The sequence below is a fragment of the Melospiza georgiana genome, chromosome 4 (genome assembly GCF_028018845.1).
Source record: "Melospiza georgiana isolate bMelGeo1 chromosome 4, bMelGeo1.pri, whole genome shotgun sequence".
In the NCBI taxonomy this organism is placed as follows: Eukaryota; Metazoa; Chordata; class Aves; order Passeriformes; family Passerellidae; genus Melospiza; species Melospiza georgiana.
In genome coordinates this window covers 20,286,477-20,305,762 of record NC_080433.1, presented here as the reverse complement: position 1 = coordinate 20,305,762, position 19,286 = coordinate 20,286,477, and the positions used below count along the sequence as shown (strand labels likewise).

The following is a 19,286-nucleotide window of genomic DNA, read 5'->3' as shown; positions in this document are numbered from 1 at the left end:
ATATGATGATGCTTACTACAAAGAGCTACTGAAATATAATAAATTGTGAAGAAAACACGGCTCCAGCACAGAAGCCCATTTATCAAAGGAGGTTTACACCTTCATTAGGGTGACATCCATTCCAGGGGTCAAGGGCATCTCAATATAATTGATCCCAAACTTTGCCCCTGAGGTAGAACGGACAAAAACCCAAGTGCACAGTTGTGAGAATCAGATACTGTAACTTGGGAAGGGAATGTGACGGAGCAGATGAAGAATGAGCAGCAACTGCACCAAACTAGTAAATTCTTGTTCCAAGGGTCTGAGAAATATGATGAGGGCTCTGTCCACGCTCTGCAGTGCACCCACCCTGTGCAGAACAGAACTCACTTTTCCTAGTACATCATTCTGCTGCAGAATGGGAATGGGAGCATTTTATAGTCTCCGTGAGGGTTCAGCTGCAAAGGAGTCTCTCTGACACCAGAGGTACAAATAATTCTGGCACTGCAAGCTGGCCTGCTTGTTAGGAATGTCTGCATCACAGCAGGATGGTATTTGTCTGCCAAAATACTCTTGTAATTCTCTGCTCAATTGCCCTGCATAATGGGCTATTGCCCTTCTTGGGTCACTCATTTTCCAGGCGTTTCTTCAGGAGTCCCAGGATTTGCCTGAAGCTGAGGGGACGATCACAGCAGTCCATTCTCCCTGAGGTGACTCCTACCAGTAAGAGATTCAGCTGTACCTGTCAGGTGGCTTGTTTACTCCTGTAACACTGGAACTGTTTGAGGACCATTTCCATATCCTGTGGATTTTCCTTTTGCAAAAGAGCCTGTGGGAGCTTGCTGCTATGGTGACTCTAAACACCTCTGAACACCTCTTTCCCTTGGGGCTGCTGCAGTGTCACTGCTAAAGTAGCAGCTGCTTTTGGTAGGACAATTTTCTCATTATTCCTTTTCAACTGAATTTCTAGCTATAAGCTCCAGTAAATGTAACAGGTGTAATGAGGTGGGTGCTTTACAAATGCAGTGAAAAGATAGTCTGCTGTTCGAAGAGTGAAATACCTAAATCAAACACATTAAGCGCATAAGCCAGAGGGATCATAGAAATTAGTTTGGTTTTTGCTGGGGTTTTTTCAGAGTATTAAGTTAGACTTGCCATGAAGGACAATTTTCCCAAATCAAACTAGCTTGCTTTAATCCATTCTTCCTGTTGAGTCCCTGCAGAAATGGGCCCAGAATACCACTCTGCTTTGTTGTTGCTAGAGAGCTAAAGAGCATAATTTGCATTTCTAAATCTGCTAGGAAGGTGTGACAATGGTTTTCATCTAGCAGCTTCACTATAAAAAGAGGAAGATGTAGCAGGAGGAAAATGAGGATGCTGGGCTTGATTTCTCGTATTTGTTTTATACATAAGTAAATTCAGTAATCTTATCCATTAATTATTCCTGACTTATGCTGCTGTAAGAAAAAGGATTCAGATTCTTCAGTCAACACATCTGTTCTTTTAGATCCAGGAAAATATAAAATTCAAAAGTCTGTTAGAACACCAAGAATAAGCCACTCTCCGCCTCTACAGTCTCCATTTTATTGCTGCTGGTTGTGAAGAATCTCTTATCACAAAGATGGAGATGAGGAAAAGGAATGGTTCTCAAATTCTGTTTTGGTTGACTAGATGATTTCACGGTAAAAAGAACATTAAATATACTTACAATGTGCACAGCCCATGAACAGACAGATATAGCTTATATTCCTGAGTACAAATAATACCTACAAAATACACTAGGTATGCAACTGAGCCAATCTTAGCTTGTACTCTGTGTTACTTAATTGGTGGGAAAAAAAGAGATGTTTTTGGAAGAGATCTTTCACCACTGTCTTCTGCTTGATCATATTTAATAGGCTTTTCCATGTGGTTTTCCAAGTATTTCTCTGGAATAGCATGCTTCCTTGTGTTCTGCACATCACTTTCTGCTGTGCCTGTGAAAGGAGTCAGTCTGTCAGCCAGTTCACTTCTCACTTTGTCAGCTGCATTTTTCCAGAGATTCTCTGCAACAATAAATCATTAAAATGAGAGGGTTAAGACTGCAGACTCTTAACAGCAGGTAAAACACAGGATTGACACAAACTCCCAGCAAATCAGGTGAAAGTTTTCTCAGGGATCTCACAACCCCCACTGCTGCATTCTTTTGCTCTGAAAGTGGCATGCACTGTGGTGTGGTGTCAGATACTGTTTTGCTCTCAGCAGGGAAAAGGGTTCTCTGCGTGAATCTTCAGCACTTCCAGTCTTCTTGCAGGCAGCTGAACTAAAACATAAGGCATGCAGTTCTACACAAGTGAGGAATGGTGCCTGTACCCACCCCATTTCAGGGGCCATCCATTATCTCCACACTTCCACCTCCCCTTGCTCCAGGCAGATGACACTGAACACAAAGAAACCCCAAACACTGGTGGCATAAATGCCTTAGTCCTGAGGTGGAACATGCTTACGAATAGTCTCTCTTCTACTTTCCAGCACAGAGAAGGAGCCATCACTCATCTTCCTTGGGGCCTGTGGCTTCCGGAAGATTTTGGGCTCCTGGATCCACGCGTGTTTCATGGCTTCATCGGGAGTCATGCGCAGGGAGGGCTCCCACCTTAAATCCACGAGACAAATCATTATTCAACTATTTCTATCTGAAAATTAGTAAGAGGCAAGAAATTCAGCCCTGTCTTTTGAAAGTCAAGTCAGGAGGACATGTTTTTGAAACAAGATAATTTTCTTTTTATCCCAAAACCATGGAAAAATCTGTGATCTTCTCCAGCCTTCAAAACCTATTTATGTCAGCACTATGCTGATCAAATCCTCTGCAGCACCAAACCATTTTTAATATGCAATTCCTGCTTATATTAGGGTAGGTACCAAACATTCTTGTTTAAGGTTTGGTTTTTTGCTCCACTGAAATTATTTTCTGAAAATTCTGATTCAACCTGCAAACCGAAATGAATAGATGATTCACACAGACTTGGCAAACAGAGAACACTGAAAGCAACACTCTTGTGAAACATGGTGGGATGATTTTTTCTTTCTTCCCCATGTTATCACAAGTTTGCAGTTTCTTTAGAATTTCTTTAGGAAAGTGCTACTGAACTGCTAGAAAGAAATTTGAAGTCACTGCGAAAGAAGGCATAGTAGTGTCCATAATAATAGTTATACAAATGATGCCACGTGGAAAACAAAACAAAACAAACCCAAAACACCCCACCAAAAAATAAAACAAGCTAACAAAACAGATACCAGGATTTTAAAGGCACAAAAGAATAAAATCAAAGTCAGAAGTAGCTTGTTGCGTACAGTATGAACTCACATTAAGCATCCTTTCAAGAAGTCCAAGAAGCCAGCATCATGGGTGTTCAGCACTGTGCTTAGATCCTTGGAGTCTGGGCATCTCTTTTTCCCCTTGCTGTTAGTTACAGATTTAGGAAAACCTTTGGAATCTTAGGAAAAAAAAAAGACATCCTCAAAAATTACATTAAAAACCTTCGCTAAATACCTTAAAAAGTTGCATAAACAGTATCCATGTCCATCCCACTAATTCCAGTTTTGCCCTGATGCATTGATAATCTACCAGAATTGTGGCAAACAGGATTGATTACATCCTAGAGACCATATCCTACATTTTGTTTGGTTTGTTTGCTTTGAGAAATTTCCAAACCAAATTTATACACAGAGAAATGAAAAATGCAAATTAGTTCCCAGAGCCCACTGCATTCCTTTCAGCAACAATATTTTCAAAGACCAACATCTCTATCACTTTGGCAATTAGAGGCCCATAAGACATGAAGAGCAGAGCTCCAGGTTTGTTTATAGGCCTCATTTTATCCTTTTACTTTTTTTCCATACCTCTTCCTGGAAGTATTTTTATCAGCTAGGAATTAGCTAAAGATCTCTGACCCTACTCTCTACCAGTGCTATTAATTAGTGATTAACAACCAGGGAGGGATCCAGAAATGACAAATAATCAGAAGAAATTACCAAAGAATGTTCTCCTCCTTGATGCAGCCTGGATAAAATCAGCTGGTGGAAGACCCAATACCTTCATAGAAAATTAATTCATAGAGTTACTCCTCATTTCATAAAGATACTCAACAACCAATAGGTGAGGTGTGGCATTTTGCCCTCCTTATGAAAAGAAGTTGAATGTTGCAATTTACTGTGAAATGTCTGCAAAATATTTCCTCTTATTGTGGAGAGAATTAAGGGATTCCTTAGTGCTGCCTGTACACATCTTTGCATCAAAAATAGCTTGGCCAGCAGAACCAAGGCAGAGATTGTCCCTCTCTCCATGGCACTGGTGAGGCCACACCTCAAATCTGTGTCCAGTTCTGGACCTGTCACTTCAGGAAGGACATGGAGGGGCTGGAGCGTGTTCAGAGAAGAGAACAGAGCTGGGAAGGTGCTGGAGCAAAAGTCTGATGAGGGGAAGCTGAGGGAGCTGGCAAAGGGGCTCAGCCTGGAGGAAAAGAGGTTCAGAGGGGCCCTTCTGGCTCAAAGAGCCATTTGGCTGCAATAAACCTCCCTCTGGAAGGCCAGGCCATAGCCAATCATATTTCATTATTGCTTGAGGTTTCTCTTTCTTTCTGGTGGTGCAGTTTATCAAATGGGTGTGCAAACCAACCCCAAAAGTTACCTCCATGATGCAGGCAAGTTGGTCAGCTTCATTTTCCCCTGGGAAGAGCGGGTAGCCTGTGTAAAGCTCTGCTATGATACAGCCTAAGCTCCACATATCAACGGCCATAGCATAAGGATGACCAAGAATCACCTCAGGGGAGCGATAAAAGCGGCTCTGAACATAGGTGTACACTGGATCAAAAATCAGACAAGAAGCAAAAATCACAGTTGGGACTGAAATGTCAATTTGCAGATTTCACAGAAAAGAGGCATATGTTCAGGAATCATAAATCTGTCTATCCACAGATTGCTCACATAGGCTCTGGAAACATTTTCTAATCCCATCCTAAAAGTAACGGGTGGTACACTTTCCCCCGTTCTATTTAGAAATTGTTTTTCAACAAGTTTCACTGAAGGAAATTGTTCTCCTAATGCTGTGATTCAGTTTATCCATGCTCATTTTCCTATTTGAAGATGTTCCATTTGCATCAATCAACAGTTCCTAAATTAAAAGTACAGTTCCCATTTCCCTTCCTGTGGTATTCATTACAAAAAGTATCAATCATAATTTAACCATCTCACAGAGAAAGGCTCTCTGGAACTGACAAACTTCTTGATAAGTGAAATATTTGGATTATCCTCTTAAGTTTGTTCCAGCTAACCACCTTTGAAACTGCAATTCTGATTTCAACAGGAGTGAAGGAGCTGATTGGGCTTGGGACAAAGAAAAAGAATGGTAATATCTTACTTGTCTCTACCAGTATTTGCTCCACCACCAGTGGCTGAACAGTTCACCAGGTTCTAATTAGGGGCATAGGTCAATATATTAGCCCAATCCAAGAAATAGCTTTTCCACATTATTTAAAATTAAGAAAGCTTATTAAGAAAATTACATCAACTTGACTTTTCTGCAAACCTCTTTGGTCTTCATAGCAGCTTGATCCAAAATCAATAACTTTGACTGAACCTTGCCCATTGTGGTATAATAGTATGTTCTCCTAAAAAGAAAAAAAAATCAGAGGGAAAAGAGGGGTTTAGCACCATATTAAGCTAGGGAAAATCAGAATGCAAATCGCATTTACACTTCTCTGCATAATGAGAGCTTCAAAATCCAACCTCCTTTGGAATGCATTTGCTAACATGAGGGGGCAGCCAATAATGTACAATTGTGCAAAGCAGAGGGGAGATTTGGTACTCAGGCTGCAGGTGAGACAGAAAGGGCACCAGGGAGCTCCCCAAAACTCAGGGTTGCTTATCTAGTAAAAGCCAAACTCCACCTGGCTTTGTGCTGTGCTGAATTAACCAGAACCATCCTTTTGTAAGCACAGAAAGCCCCTGGCCCATGAAGGAGCCACACTCCACAGTTCCCCCCTGCACTGCTTGCCCCAGACTCTGTGTCAGCTCACCCCTCCCCACCTGTGTGATGCACAAGTCTCAAGGGAGGGATAAATGGACAAGGCAGGGTCCTGTGGATTCTTAGCTGGGTGCAGGTGGGTACAGCACTGGATTCTTGCAAGTCCAGCTGGAGAAGTGATCCTTAAACAGCCAGCTCAGGGATATATGTGTGTGCACTGATGAGCAAACACAGCCTTCAGCTCATTTCTGCAGAGCTGAGTTTTATCCTCATTAAAAATCTGTCTAAATGAAGAATTTCCTCCATGCCTCAGCAGACAGATGGTTACCTTTATCAACCAGTTTTACAGTGATTATATGTCAGGGCTTTGAAGGACTGAACACTTCCCAGGTGGATGCCAAATAATGATGAAGTGGTTTCCTGGGTAATTAGCTCATAAGGAAATGCTTCATGTGCCAGGAAGGAGAAGCTGCTACTGGTGAAAGTCAAGGCAAGGACTGACTTCCACAATCCAGGTGCTTTTGTTTCTGGTAAGGGAAGCAGCATCCCATCTCTGCAGCTCCATATCCCTTCATGCTCATGGTAGGACTCTGTCTCTTATACTGAATCCCTCACAATGCAAGGGAGATGATCAAAACTGGAAAACCAGGATTGACTGAAAAACCAGGCTTTGGAGGCAGTGATTACCTAGCATAAAGGCCAGAGAAACTCCATACTCTACCTAATGCTGAGAAATATCATAGGAGGCAGATGGGATAACAGATGTGAGTTTCAGGCAACATAAATTCATGAAACTGTACAATTGTTGAATGAGAACAAAATTGTCTTTTAGTTAACTCATTACATTTTCACTAACATGTTGCTCTATTTAAATACAGACTACACTAATTGATGCTGCCAACGTCATTCCTTGTCAGTGGCTGCCTGGAAACAGATTTCCCATTGGGCTAATTGTTTTTGATTCATATATATGGGTTATCTTGCAAGCCTCTCTTCTCACTGCAAATTGGCAAAGATATTGGTAAGACAATGGGTATAGACAATATGTGACTTCTCAGAATTCTAAATCAAACTACATTTAGCAAAGCGAGAACAGAATTTTATCCTTAGCATTTTTACCTGAGAACTTATTTATTTCTTTATTGGTTAATTTGCCCTTTTGAGAAGGAAATCAAGAGAAACTTTAATCCGAAGTGAAAATATAATTTAAGTCCTTCAGAAATCTCAGAAAATTTCAAAATATTAAATTTGGGGCTTAAGGAAAATGGAAATGTTTTACTATCAAATGATTTTTGATAGTGATAGTGACAGGACAAGGGGTAATGATTTCAATGATTGCTTAGCAGATACAGCAGAGGGAATTGGAGAACAGATATTCCTCCAAAAAACAGATGAACACCCGAAATACTGTTCCACAGAATTCCTTTGCCATTTACTAGGCTACTTAATTTTATAGTTATGCCTAAGAAATTAAATAGACTTAAGAGGATAACCTGAAAAAGGCTGCCTTGTGAATATTCTTCACATTACAATGTCCCTCATCTTGAAATACTTAATTTTACAAGTACTTTCCTTTTTCTCTAAGCAAATAGTCATTACCTGAATTTGATTCATATTTGCATATGTTTTGGCAACCAAATAATCTCATTTAATGTTTTGGTGCATGAACTGAATCTATGGTAACAATCAGTTGACTGTAGCATGAACATAATCTGAAGTAAATCACAGCTTCTGTACAAACATCACACTGAGTTTTTAAGATTTCTCCTGACAGTTCCTCTCAATCAATAAAGAATAGGATAAGCTCATTTATTCTGTACAGAATACCAGGTGATGAAATGATTGTACTTACAGGCTTCAGATCACAGTGAATGATTTTTTCCTGGTAGAGCACTTGCAAGCACCTCAGCACACACCGAGTGAAGTGGCGAATCAACGACAGGCTGAAGCCTTGGAAATTGTTCTTTTTGATCAGCTCATACAAATTTATTCTGTGGGGGAGGAAGAAGCAGCAGACAGAGAGCAGATAAGAGATTGGAGAATTTATTTTTAAAGGCATGATTAGTTTCCAGTGCATTAAGAGCTTGTCTTCCCACATGGAGGACTCATGCAGAGGAAAATGACAGCTATTTTCCTTCCTGCAAATGCTGCCCTGCATTTGATATGCACAAACACCTCCCAGATCTAAAACAGATGTAAAATCACTGAACTTCCTTGCTAAACTCTCTGTTGTTAAGCAGCTGTGCTGATTTTTACCAAGTACAATAATCATTCAGGAACCAAAAAAAATTTTTTTTCTGTCTCCTTTTGCTGTCATTTCTCTTTGCTTTGGTGTCTTGAGTAAATAATTTCTGTCTAAAGGTTTTTAACCAGCAGTAAATATTTCTAGATAACCCCCCCATCAAATCAGGTCTCAGTGGGTTACTATATCCCTCTGGTGACCATCACATCTTAGCAACTTCCAGTAGCCCTGCTCAGTAGCCTGGAGAAGAGAAGGCTCTGGAAGATCTCATTGCAGCTTTCCAGTGCCTGAAGGGGTTTATGAAAAGGAGGGAGAGAGATTTTTGATAGTGATAGTGACAGGACAAGGGGTAATGATTTCAAACTGAAAAAGGAATAGGTTTAGATTGGATATTAGGAATAAATTCTTCCCTGTGAGAGGTGTCCTCAGCACTAGCACATGTCTGCAAGGACATGACCAACTGGAGCTTTCTGCCTTCCTCACTGGAGTGTCCGCTGGTGACAGGCACGGCCCATTCCTTTGGAATTAAAGTTGCCCAGACTTAACGGAAAAGATCACAAATCAAAGGTTTTCATGGTATTTTAAAGGCAATGAAAATTTTACCAGACAAACATTTTTCTATGACAACAAGGCTTCAACTCCTCTGTGGAGACCTAAAGATAATGGCTCTCCCATTTCCCTGTGTGTTTCCATAGAAGCTTTCAGAAAAGACTGGTCTGTGACTTGCCTGGAGAGGAGTCACCTCTCACCCCGTGTGCCTGTAAGTGACAGACTCACATGCAGCAACACGAGGGATTTAGGTTTCTTTGGGATCAAGCTGTGCATATCATGCTGAATCTTCAGCAGGGTCTGCAGCACATGCACCAATGGGGGCTTTACTCTAGGGGCTGGAGAAGTGTGGGTAACCTGGATAATTCCAGTTCGATTCCCTGATTACAAGAAGGCTGATGAATAAAATGATCTGACTTCTCCAAAATTCCTCCAGAACTCCTCCTAAGATGCCCTGCAGCAAAGATTCATAAAAAGTAAGATGCAGTTTTATTTTTAAATTATTTTATATTATTCATATTTATATACCCTGAAGTTTACCAGTCCTGCATTTACTCTTTTCCTCACAGGTCTTTCGGGGAAGAAGCCTTCAATACCCAGCACAGAAAATAAGGGATGGATCATGTCATTGCCCGTGTGAAGTCTGAACGTGGCCTTTTTCAGTTCACCTTGGGTGATCAAAGGCTCAGTTATGCGGTCTGTATTTAGACAGTGTTGCTTTCTAGCTGCCAATTCTTCTGAAGAAGACATAAAAATTAAATCTTGTAAGGCACAAGAGCTACAATTCTCCTCAAGGTGCATGTAAAGGAAAATGTACTTTACCCTAGCAGTTCAAAGGAGATACAGAAGTGATTGCGAAAGTAGAAGTACTCCTTCATGTGGATGATATTGTGAGTATCATCTTTGTCTTTCTTCAGCAGAGCATCAAGGATCTTCACTTCTACCAAAGCCTGGCTGTGAAATCTGAAATATCACATGACATGGGAATGGTGACATCACCTCAGGGTAGCATTTGTATTTCTGCAAATGCTACAAACACCATGAGCTTATAATAAGCTCAGCAGGTGGGACAATTATTAAAATGTTTCATTCAACCCCGTTAACCACTGTAATTTGGATTTCTTACTGTTGATTCCTAGTCTAAATACACTGGCCTTACATAACACTTCAGGGTACCTAATTTGACTTGTCTGAAAAAACCTTGAAATGAAAAGGTTTCCAGTGAGCATCCAGACTAAAATCCTGGTGCTCTCAAGCGTATAGGAATGTTTCACTTTCCTTGAACATGTTTCACACCTACCACAGTCAGACAGGGGATTCTGAAAAGGATCTTTACACTTAGTGTTCAGTGATGGGGAAAAAGGAACAGCTGAACATCTGTTTCACTGACTCTGCTTCAAGCTCACAAATTTGCAACCAGCCACTTAACAGGAACAGGTTGCTTAGGACTACAGTGTAGAATTCTTCATGTTCAAGAAAGTGATGGGCACCTTCCAGCATATTCCCGTGGTTTTGGAACCTTGTGGGGATGCTCCCTGCTCTCAGTTCTGCACAGCTGGTTACCTGGGTTGTGTATTCACTGTGCAAGAGACAGAGAGACCCTGTGAGCCTGGAGAAACTGTGCTTGGTCTCCTAGGCTGTCTCTCTTCCAGGTCCAGGCCAGTTCCTGACATCCTCTTTCCTCACTCTGCCCTCACTGTGTCTAATGAATGTACAGGAGGTTTGATTTTGATTTGTTCACGTTGTCACAGTTTGCCTGTATACAAGAGGGGTGATTTTACTGGCTTAAAGTCAGCAGATATCTCACCTTTTCTTATTCCTTATTATTTTCAATGCCACTAACTCATTGGTTTTGTGATCCAGGCATTTGGCCACCTGCCCAAACGACCCTTTCCCAATGACCTCCAAGACTTCGTAGCGGTAGGCAATGTGGTCATGTAAAACCTTCAAAAGAACACAAAGGGCTCAGATTCAAGGAGTACAACAAAGATCAGGCTTCCCAGCAGCTCCTGTGTGTTTGAGTCTGCTCTCCATGACAGATGGTGGGCTAGCTGCAGGTGAAGGCTACATCAAATAAGGGTAACAAGGAAAATCCCAAGTGATGCTTCCATAGCCCAGCTACCTTGCATCAACCCTGCATGACATGCAAAGTGAATTCTCCCCACCCTGCAAGATATGCAAAGTGAATTCTCCCCACCCTGCATGACATGCAAAGTGAATTCTCCCCTCAGCTTTAAAAAGCATTTTTTCACTATGTGAACATTTGTATTCTAGAAACAACATTTATCTCACAGACAACACTTAAAAGCTGGCATAAAATCACTACAAACTTACTGAGCTCAAAACAAATACCATAATTTTTCCACTTACCTTTAAGTAGGAACCATGCTCATCATCATAACAATTATTATTCTGGGTTTCAGGCAAACCTTCAATCTTTTTAGCTTCCAGGCCAAGAAACCAAAGCTCTGTATAATTGAAAATTTCTTTTTGCTCATAGACTGTTAACTGGTTTCTAAAATTTTTCAAGGCTTCTAAATCAGAAAACAAGAACGTAAAACCACAAATCAATAAAATGTCAGAAACCTGATGGCAAAGTGCTTTTACAATGGAACATTTCACAGTAGAGCCCACCACTTTGAGCAGGATGCTGAGAAAAGCTGTTAGAGTTCCCTTCCAACTAAGATTTCTCTTTTTCTACAATTTCATACAAATTTCTATTTTTTTTTCTGGCTTGCAGTATTAAGTTCAATAAAGCACTCATCATCTGTCAGCAAGACTTTTAAGACAGTTTAGGTTAAAATTATTTAATTGTGAGGGAAGTTATGTACATAGATTTTATGAAAATCCTATCTGCTGTCTATCTGGTCCCTCAGGCTCCATAACTTATATGAAAAGTTACATTTTTATTGGTTTGATTGCTATATTTATAAAATGTCAGTAATGTCTAGTTAACCAAAGCTTTCAAGTACTTGTTTTTCTGATAAAAATCATCAGTCAGATGCTTGAGGTTAGGAATTAAATGGAGTCCAAATCTGCTTTTCTCCTAGTTCTGATTCTTCCTGCATAAAATTTCAGCTGCCCTAACACCTCCACTCCCATCATTTAAATGTGGATATATATTCAGACAGGAGCATTATAAATCTATGTGTTGCATGCATGTGTGGGTGTTTTGTTAAACAGTGGCAGATCTTCATCCAGCAATGCAGGGATGCTAAATCATTTCAAAGCAAAAGGCCACTACTTTTTTTTCTAGACTCCTTCTAGAAATAGATTAACTCTGTCAGAAACTTTCTAGATCTCAGAACTCCCAAAATGCAATTTAGCCCACATCAATAAAATGGGACACAGCCACAAGGAAGTGGGAAAAGGTTTTATCCCTGTAATGGAATATTGCTCTCACCTACCCCATCTAAGTCTTAGATAAATACACATTTTTTTTGATACTGCATGTTTTTCTTCTGTATTTGTGTTAGTCAAATCATTCCCTTACTGGGTACTTCCCCAAGCTGGATAATCAGAAGTCACTGAGTCCCATCCATATTGCTATGCTTTAAATTGTTAAATATTTCAGCAGCCATTTAACATGGCACCTCTGGTCCTCCCTGATTGTTCTGACTGTACACACTCCTCATCTGTGCAGGCAGCCTGTCACTCCAGTCCTGTCAGTTTATCCAGGGATATTCTACCTGAAGCTGTCATAGGCAGTTTGACACCGATGCTGGTGCTCTCCAGTTCGGATGGTTTTGTATGGACTCTGGTATCACTCTCAGGAAGACTGTCTGGAAGGTTAAATTGAGGAAAATTGCCTTGAAGTCCATTTTCCTGCCAAGCAGAGAAAAATTTAAAAATTAAAAACTGCTATATTCACAGAAACAAAGCTGCAGTATATTTATTTTGGATTAGTTGAGTAATCTCTATGTCAATTTTGTGCTGAGATAGAACAAGCAAGCTTGAGCACTAGGACACCCTGCTTATTCAGACTGCAAATTCTGCCAAAAGCACTAAGGGCTGTTGGACCATGGAAAGATAAATCTCTACACATGAGAGAAGGAAGTTCATCTTCCAGATCCTTTCAGTATAAGGACTCTCTAGAAATGCTATGTATACCAATGCTGGTCAGCTTTGGAGGGCTATGGAACAATCCCTCTTGGAAACCAGGCCAAACCAAGTGAAAGGCAGGAAGTTGATTTGGAATAACCAGTATGGATATGCCAACAAATGGTGCCTGAATGACTTTGTTGTCTTCTCTTATGAAGTGATGGGCTTGGGCAGTGGGAGAAAAGCAATGAGCATCATGGATTTTGCTTTGAGCAGGGGCTGTGACACTGGAGCCCAGTGAGTGGGAGATGAACTGGATAAATGGATCATAATGTGAGCATCCTGCTCCAAGTCTGCTCTGCTTGTAGTGAGAGGTTGGGCCAAATGTCCTTCAGAGGACTCTTCCAAACTAAATGGAAGAGTGTTATTATTTCTTATTTCTTATATATTCTTATTTCTCATCCTTTGAGAAAGTCCTCATAGAAGTGGGGCTGGATGGAGACAAAAACCAGCTCAGTGTCTGTCTGTGTCAGAAGGGTATCAAAGCCATATTCCAAAACCAGCACATGGTTGCCAAGACAAGGAGAATCCAGGGGATGAGATAAGGACTAACAACTGGGCAAGCTTGGTCCACTACATCCTTGCAAGAAGTCCTGATTAGTACCCCTTCAATAAAAGCATCTTGGTGCTTGTGGGGTTTGAGTTAAGGATGTGTGCAAGTAAAAAGGGGCTCTTTTCAAAATGAAGCATTTTTCCATACTTGTCTCTAATTCTGACCCTTTTTCTCTCTTCCCCCACACTTACACACTTGTGACACTTTGCCACTGACACTCTCTCAGTGGCACTTGGAGGGAGGCTGGTTCACCAGGCAAAAGAGATGTCCAGGAGCTTTATAACTCACCTGAAAAGAAGGGAGGACACTCTGCAAGCTCTTATTTGCTATTTGAGGCAGGCTGCTCTCAAAGGAGGGAGGGTTTGCAGCATCTACAGCCAGACCATGCTTGACTTGACCTTCCAGATGTGGGAGGGAAAGGACACCACGACTGACTCTCTAAACAGAAAGCACAAGGAAATGTCACTTAACGACCTAGCAAGTAGTTCTGTGCCACGTCTGTGAACATCAGAGGGATGTAACTCCTTGGAAAATGTGTGTGGTTCACTTATGACACCTAAAGGCAAAGGGGAAATGAGCAGATGCTAAGGCAGCTCCAGCTGTACTAACAGGCAGCACGAGGTTATCCAGGAAATCCAGCACAATTTAGGGAATGAGACTCCTCACAAGAACACTTCCATCCAGCATCAGAGCAGTGACTGCTTCAGCTGCAAAGGGTGGCTGGGTTTGGAAGCCCAGCAGCCATTCCAGGCAGCAAGACTCCTGTGAGTGGGGAAAGTAAAGCCCACGCAGGGTAATAAGTAGGCATGAAGAGTCAATGGCAGAAAATACCATTAACTATTCCCAGTGGCAGAAGAGAAACTGGGACTGGACTGCTGCCAAACACCAGGGGTGGAGACAGTGGGAAGTCTTCCCTGCACTGGATTCTCTATATTTACTTCCCCCTCATTTCCTATGGAGCTCCATTTGACTGGGCCCCTTTGTTGCACTCCTTACTGGTGAGGAAAAGGCAAGCTCTCAGCAAACTTTGCCTAAAAATAAATGCTAATGCTCATTTAAATAGTCCAGGATTACTAGTCCTTCCTGACTTCTTCCATTTATTATTTGCAAAACACAGCTATATAATTTTTTAATTGCAGTCAGTCATTAAAGGGCACAGTTTTATGAATGTCTTGTATGTCTTATCATTGTCTTGAATATCTCAAGTCAGACAAGTCAAAATCTTAGCAGCAAAGAAAACTCTTTCAGGTAGACTATTTCTTTGGTAAATAATAAAACAATTATTTGAAATAGATCTGAAATAGATCAACTGTGCACTGTGAAATGCAGAATTAGGTCTAGAGAGCAAAAGCTACAGCCCACATAAACCTGTGAAATTCTTCTCCTCAGAGAAGCATAGAAACATATTCAGCAAGCTTTTGACAACAAAGGTGAGGTTTGATATTTTCTTAAAAAGCAAAGGAGCAATGCTCTCAAGGCAATCAACTTTAATGAGTAAATTTTTTATTCCAATAAATAATGGAATAGCCTTTAAAAATTTAGAGCTGGCATTCCAGTGGACTTTTCCCAAAAGCTTCAAGAAACAAAAGTGATGTGGTAGAAGAAATTCCTCAAATGCTACTGAACCCAGCAAAACCAAAATACTTGCAGGCATCTGGGACAGTCATACAGCCACAGAGAAAATGGAAGAGGACAAGGAATAGAAGACTTGCCTCTGCCCATATTAATTTATTTTAAGAGATCACTTAAAAAACAAGCATGCAGGTATTTTTGAAGTCAGCTGAAGAGTCACATACCTGATGGAAGACTCTGTTAGAGCTCAGATGATCCCTCTCTTGAACAGTCAGCTGAGACTGAGAAAAAGCATCCACATGGGAAGACTGCAAACATAAAGTGAGGCTTTAGTAAAAATTATTCTGGAGGAAAAAATTATGGAACCCCTGCCTGATTTCTGTATTCCCCTCCTTTGTGGCAATGCCTGTGCCTGCAGAAGGTGTGAGAGAGGGCCACAAAAGCTGCTGAAAACATGTTACACTCTGGCAATGCCTTTCTCAATTGAGCAGCTGTTTTGTGGGCTGGGGCAAAGACAGTTTATTTCGTTATTATGCCTCTCAGATGCTTGGTGTGCCCCTGTGCTCAGCCAAGGGAAAGGGGCCTCTGCAATCCTAAATATGTACTTGGAAGCTGGTAGTGAGTCTTCTTGGAAGAACAACTTTAAATTGCCTCATGAGGTAGATTGTGAGCCCATACATTGCTAAAAGCAGCATTAAACTGATTCAGCTTCTGGTACAGATTTTGTAAAAATAAATTCAGGGTTTAAGTTTACTGAAATATAGAAAAGCCCCATTGGCTCCAATGGGCAGATAGTATTAGCAATAAATAACAAAAAAATAAAAAACCCATGGGGAAAGTCCTAAGCAGCTCACCATTTTAGAGTTTGCTGGTGCTTTCAGAAGTTTTTCAATAAACATGCTAAGTAGCAGTGTACACTTTTGCCCAATAACAAACTGCAATGAAATGAAGAAGTCTTTAGGATAATTGAGACTGAGAAAACTCTGTGGCTAAAGCAGATTGGAGCTCTGCTCTGTAGGCTGGAGTGAACCCCACTGGGTTTGGTCAAAAGGGCTCCTGAAAGATTCTGTCTGAGCCTGGAAGAGGCAGGACAACTCCTGCCTCAGATTAGATGCTGCACCTGTGCCAATACACTGCAGATATCCATATATAGACATAGACAAACATAAGTATATATATATTTATATATAAAAGCTGTAGTGGGTGAGGGATGCTTGCATGCAAACTGATCCACACACACACACTGTGACATTGATATATGCAGGGCACATTAGCACTGCTGCAAACAGGGAGATCAAACTGAACACACCCCAACAATGGCTCTGGCACATCCTGCCCTGAACAGAATCACAGACTGGTTTGGGTTGGAAGGGACTTTAAAAACCAAGCAGTTTCAACTCCTGCCATGGGCAGGGACACCTTCCACCAGACCAGGCTGCTCAGAGACCCAGGCTCCAGGAATCCACAGCTTCTCTTGGACAACCTGTGCCAGGGTCCTGCCACCCTCACAGGGAACAATTTCTTCCTCCCATTTCTTTCTCCTTTCTCATGGGAAAATATCCAATCTAAACCTGCCCTCTATCAGTGTGAAGCCATTCCCCCTTGTCCTGTCACTCCAGGCCCTAGTCCAGAGTCTCTCTCCATCTTTCCTGTGGGCTCCCTTCAGGCACTGCAAGGCCACAGTGAGGTCACCCCAAAGCCTTCTCTTCTCCAGGCTGAACAATCCCAATTCCCTCAGCCTTTCCTCCCAGCAGAGCTGCTCAATCCTTCTGATGATCTTGATGGCCTCCTCTTGACTGACTTCAGAGCCTGTAGCATATCTACCCTTGCATATGCACTTAGATTAGAGACTCTAAAAGACTTTTCCAAAGTAAATATGGAGCTAAATCTCTGTATACAGATCTACCTGACCACATGGAGGAAATGCTGCCTTTTGACAGGTTCAGCTGTCTCACCATCAGCCAGGAAGACACCACTCAAACAGAGTGGACCAGACCAGCTGGAAACTGCCCTTGAGATAACTGTGCTCTGTGTGTGCTCTTCCTGTTCACAAATAAATAAACAAACCCTTCTGCAAGGGCAAACCTCAGATCTAGAACAAACTGAGAACAGCTCTGGCATGAGATGAAGGGTGGCTGTGAAACACAGGAGAACGGCAGGACTAAAACCTGGACACAGTAATTCCCATCTTTGGAACTGGAGATCAGCCAGCCAGGGATAAGAGATGACATGCTGAAAATCCAAAATATTACCAGTGCCAACACAGCAAATGCCACAGAAGAAGGTCACTAGACTACTGCATCCTAAACAGGAGTGTCCTAGAGCATGACACAGTTTGCCAGAGCACCAAATATCCTTGTATGAATTTCTTTAGATCATGATTCCATGGAAAACTCAGTGCCACAGTATTTTCCCAGACAATGTACAGACAATCTTATGCAATCTACATATCTTGCATTTCAAGGGACAATCACATTTATTATGAAGGTGAGTCTGGGATACACACTCAAAACTCTAATAATTCTATCAGCCCAGCTCTTAGTAAGACTGTTAATTTTAGTGTATGTTATACTTTTTCCTCACATTTCATCCATACTTCATTCCCAGCAAGCTATGATTTTCAGTTTCTGGAGCTGATGAAAATATTACATTTCATTTCAAGGTAGTTTCTTAACTGCTTCACGCTTTTCTAGATACAAGTCAATACAAAGACAGGATTTTATAGAGAAAAAGCTATCACTGAAAACCAAAGAAACAAAGACTTGACATACCTGTGCAGACTGCAGAGTCTTCACTCCAAAATGACATTTTATTTCTTAGCAATGATTTTAAAAAGCTAGGCAGCTATGTCTAAATTCTTACATTTTTTTAAAGTAGATTTACTAACAACAGAACACGAAAAATTTAAAAATATATTTAAAGCAAGAGCTAAGGAAGAATGTGAGTGGGCTCCAAGATGTGCTGCCAGAATTTGGATTTGGAATCCATTTAATTTCCATCCAGTGGGGAAAGATTACCAAGATTTTGAGGTGGACATTTCTCTTTTTACAGTGTAAAAGCAAAATCAGTCCATGCCTTTTTTTAACCATGGAAATCTGTGATCCTCTTTGTCCCCCTTTCTCAAAACCTACTTACTAAGGCTTTATAGCTCTTTAGGCAATTTATTCAATAAAATGAGTAAGTGACCGACCTTCATAAAATTCCCCCAAATGGGTAAATAATATAAAAATCTATTTGTGGAAAAACTGATCTGTGCCTACACCAGTCCTGCTGGTGGCTGAATGGGGAGCAGGTGGATTTATTGGACAGTCCACACAGTGGTTTTATTTGATGGTCTTGATCCAAGTGACCCAGAAGAACTGCTCTAGCAAAACCTGGAGCTGCCCTATGGGCTCTGCAGCTGAGCTGTTGTGGCTGGGCTCATTCTGGCAGATGCACTCCAAAGACAAACTGCAGCACCTGTTACTATTCCACTCCATTTCACCCCTGGTTTCCCTGCTCCTGTGGCACTCAGCCTTGTCCTACAGCTCCAATGCTGCAATCCCAGACTATCATCTCCTGCTATTCCAGCCCTGGAAATCCTGGACCACCTTGCTCATTCCAGTTACCACCAAAGAAACAGAACAAGGTCCTCATCCACCACCTAGCCCACAGTCATAAAGTTTTAGCTTTACAGCATTCTGTAAAATCAGGCATCATGACACACTTCCATAATTCTCAAAATATCAGAGTATTTTTTCAGTACATGTTAACCATAGAAATCAGAAATGCATTAAAATTTAGGAATTTTTAAAATACACAACTACATGAAAAAAAGACCCCTTCATTCACATAGGCAATCTCTTCCCCCTGTTCTCAAAACTGAATAAAGCCAGTACAATACATGGAGAGAATACAACACAGGTGCTAAACCATGCAATACATTAAAAAGCCATAGCAATTACACTCTCTCACTCAAAACACAGTAGGAACACAAATATTTTCCCCACCTTGTCAACTATTTCTGTCAGCATTACTGCGAGAGCTGTTAGGTGCAGGACAGGAGCTGTTTATTCCATTCAGGGAAGGCATTTCAGGAAGCCCACCTTCATCTAGTCAGAGCATAGCAGGAGCAGTTCCATGCACAGTGCCCTGAGCAGAAAAAAATGGATAATGCTTCTGCTTGGCTTCAGATTTAAATTTTTCTCCCGGAAATATGCCAGTGACTATTAGCTGCTCTAGTATTCTTTTGGTGGCCATCTGTTCCCTTTCTCAGCCTCCTTCTAGCCAAATATAATTTTCCATATTTA

General features: G+C 41.2%; 1 protein-coding gene across 2 annotated transcripts; it reads right to left on the bottom strand.

Annotated features, from left to right (window-relative positions):
• Positions 1-1,549: 1,549 nt before the first annotated feature.
• On the bottom strand, positions 1,550-19,286 carry DYRK4 (dual specificity tyrosine phosphorylation regulated kinase 4). 2 transcript variants are annotated; one of them, XM_058022060.1, is made up of 14 exons: positions 18,987-19,286; positions 15,222-15,305; positions 13,714-13,863; positions 12,461-12,596; positions 11,142-11,305; positions 10,579-10,715; positions 9,594-9,734; positions 7,833-7,971; positions 5,543-5,624; positions 4,646-4,818; positions 3,991-4,051; positions 3,323-3,452; positions 2,466-2,611; positions 1,550-2,024 (listed from the first exon to the last, which is right to left on the bottom strand). In XM_058022060.1, exons 1-14 carry the CDS (start codon positions 19,008-19,010, stop codon positions 1,798-1,800), a joined length of 1,794 nt encoding a protein of 597 aa, XP_057878043.1. In that variant the 5' UTR covers positions 19,011-19,286; the 3' UTR covers positions 1,550-1,797. The 2 variants fall into 2 exon arrangements, with proteins under 2 accessions (XP_057878043.1, XP_057878044.1); XM_058022061.1 differs by having other exon boundaries at positions 11,142-11,239; positions 18,987-19,277.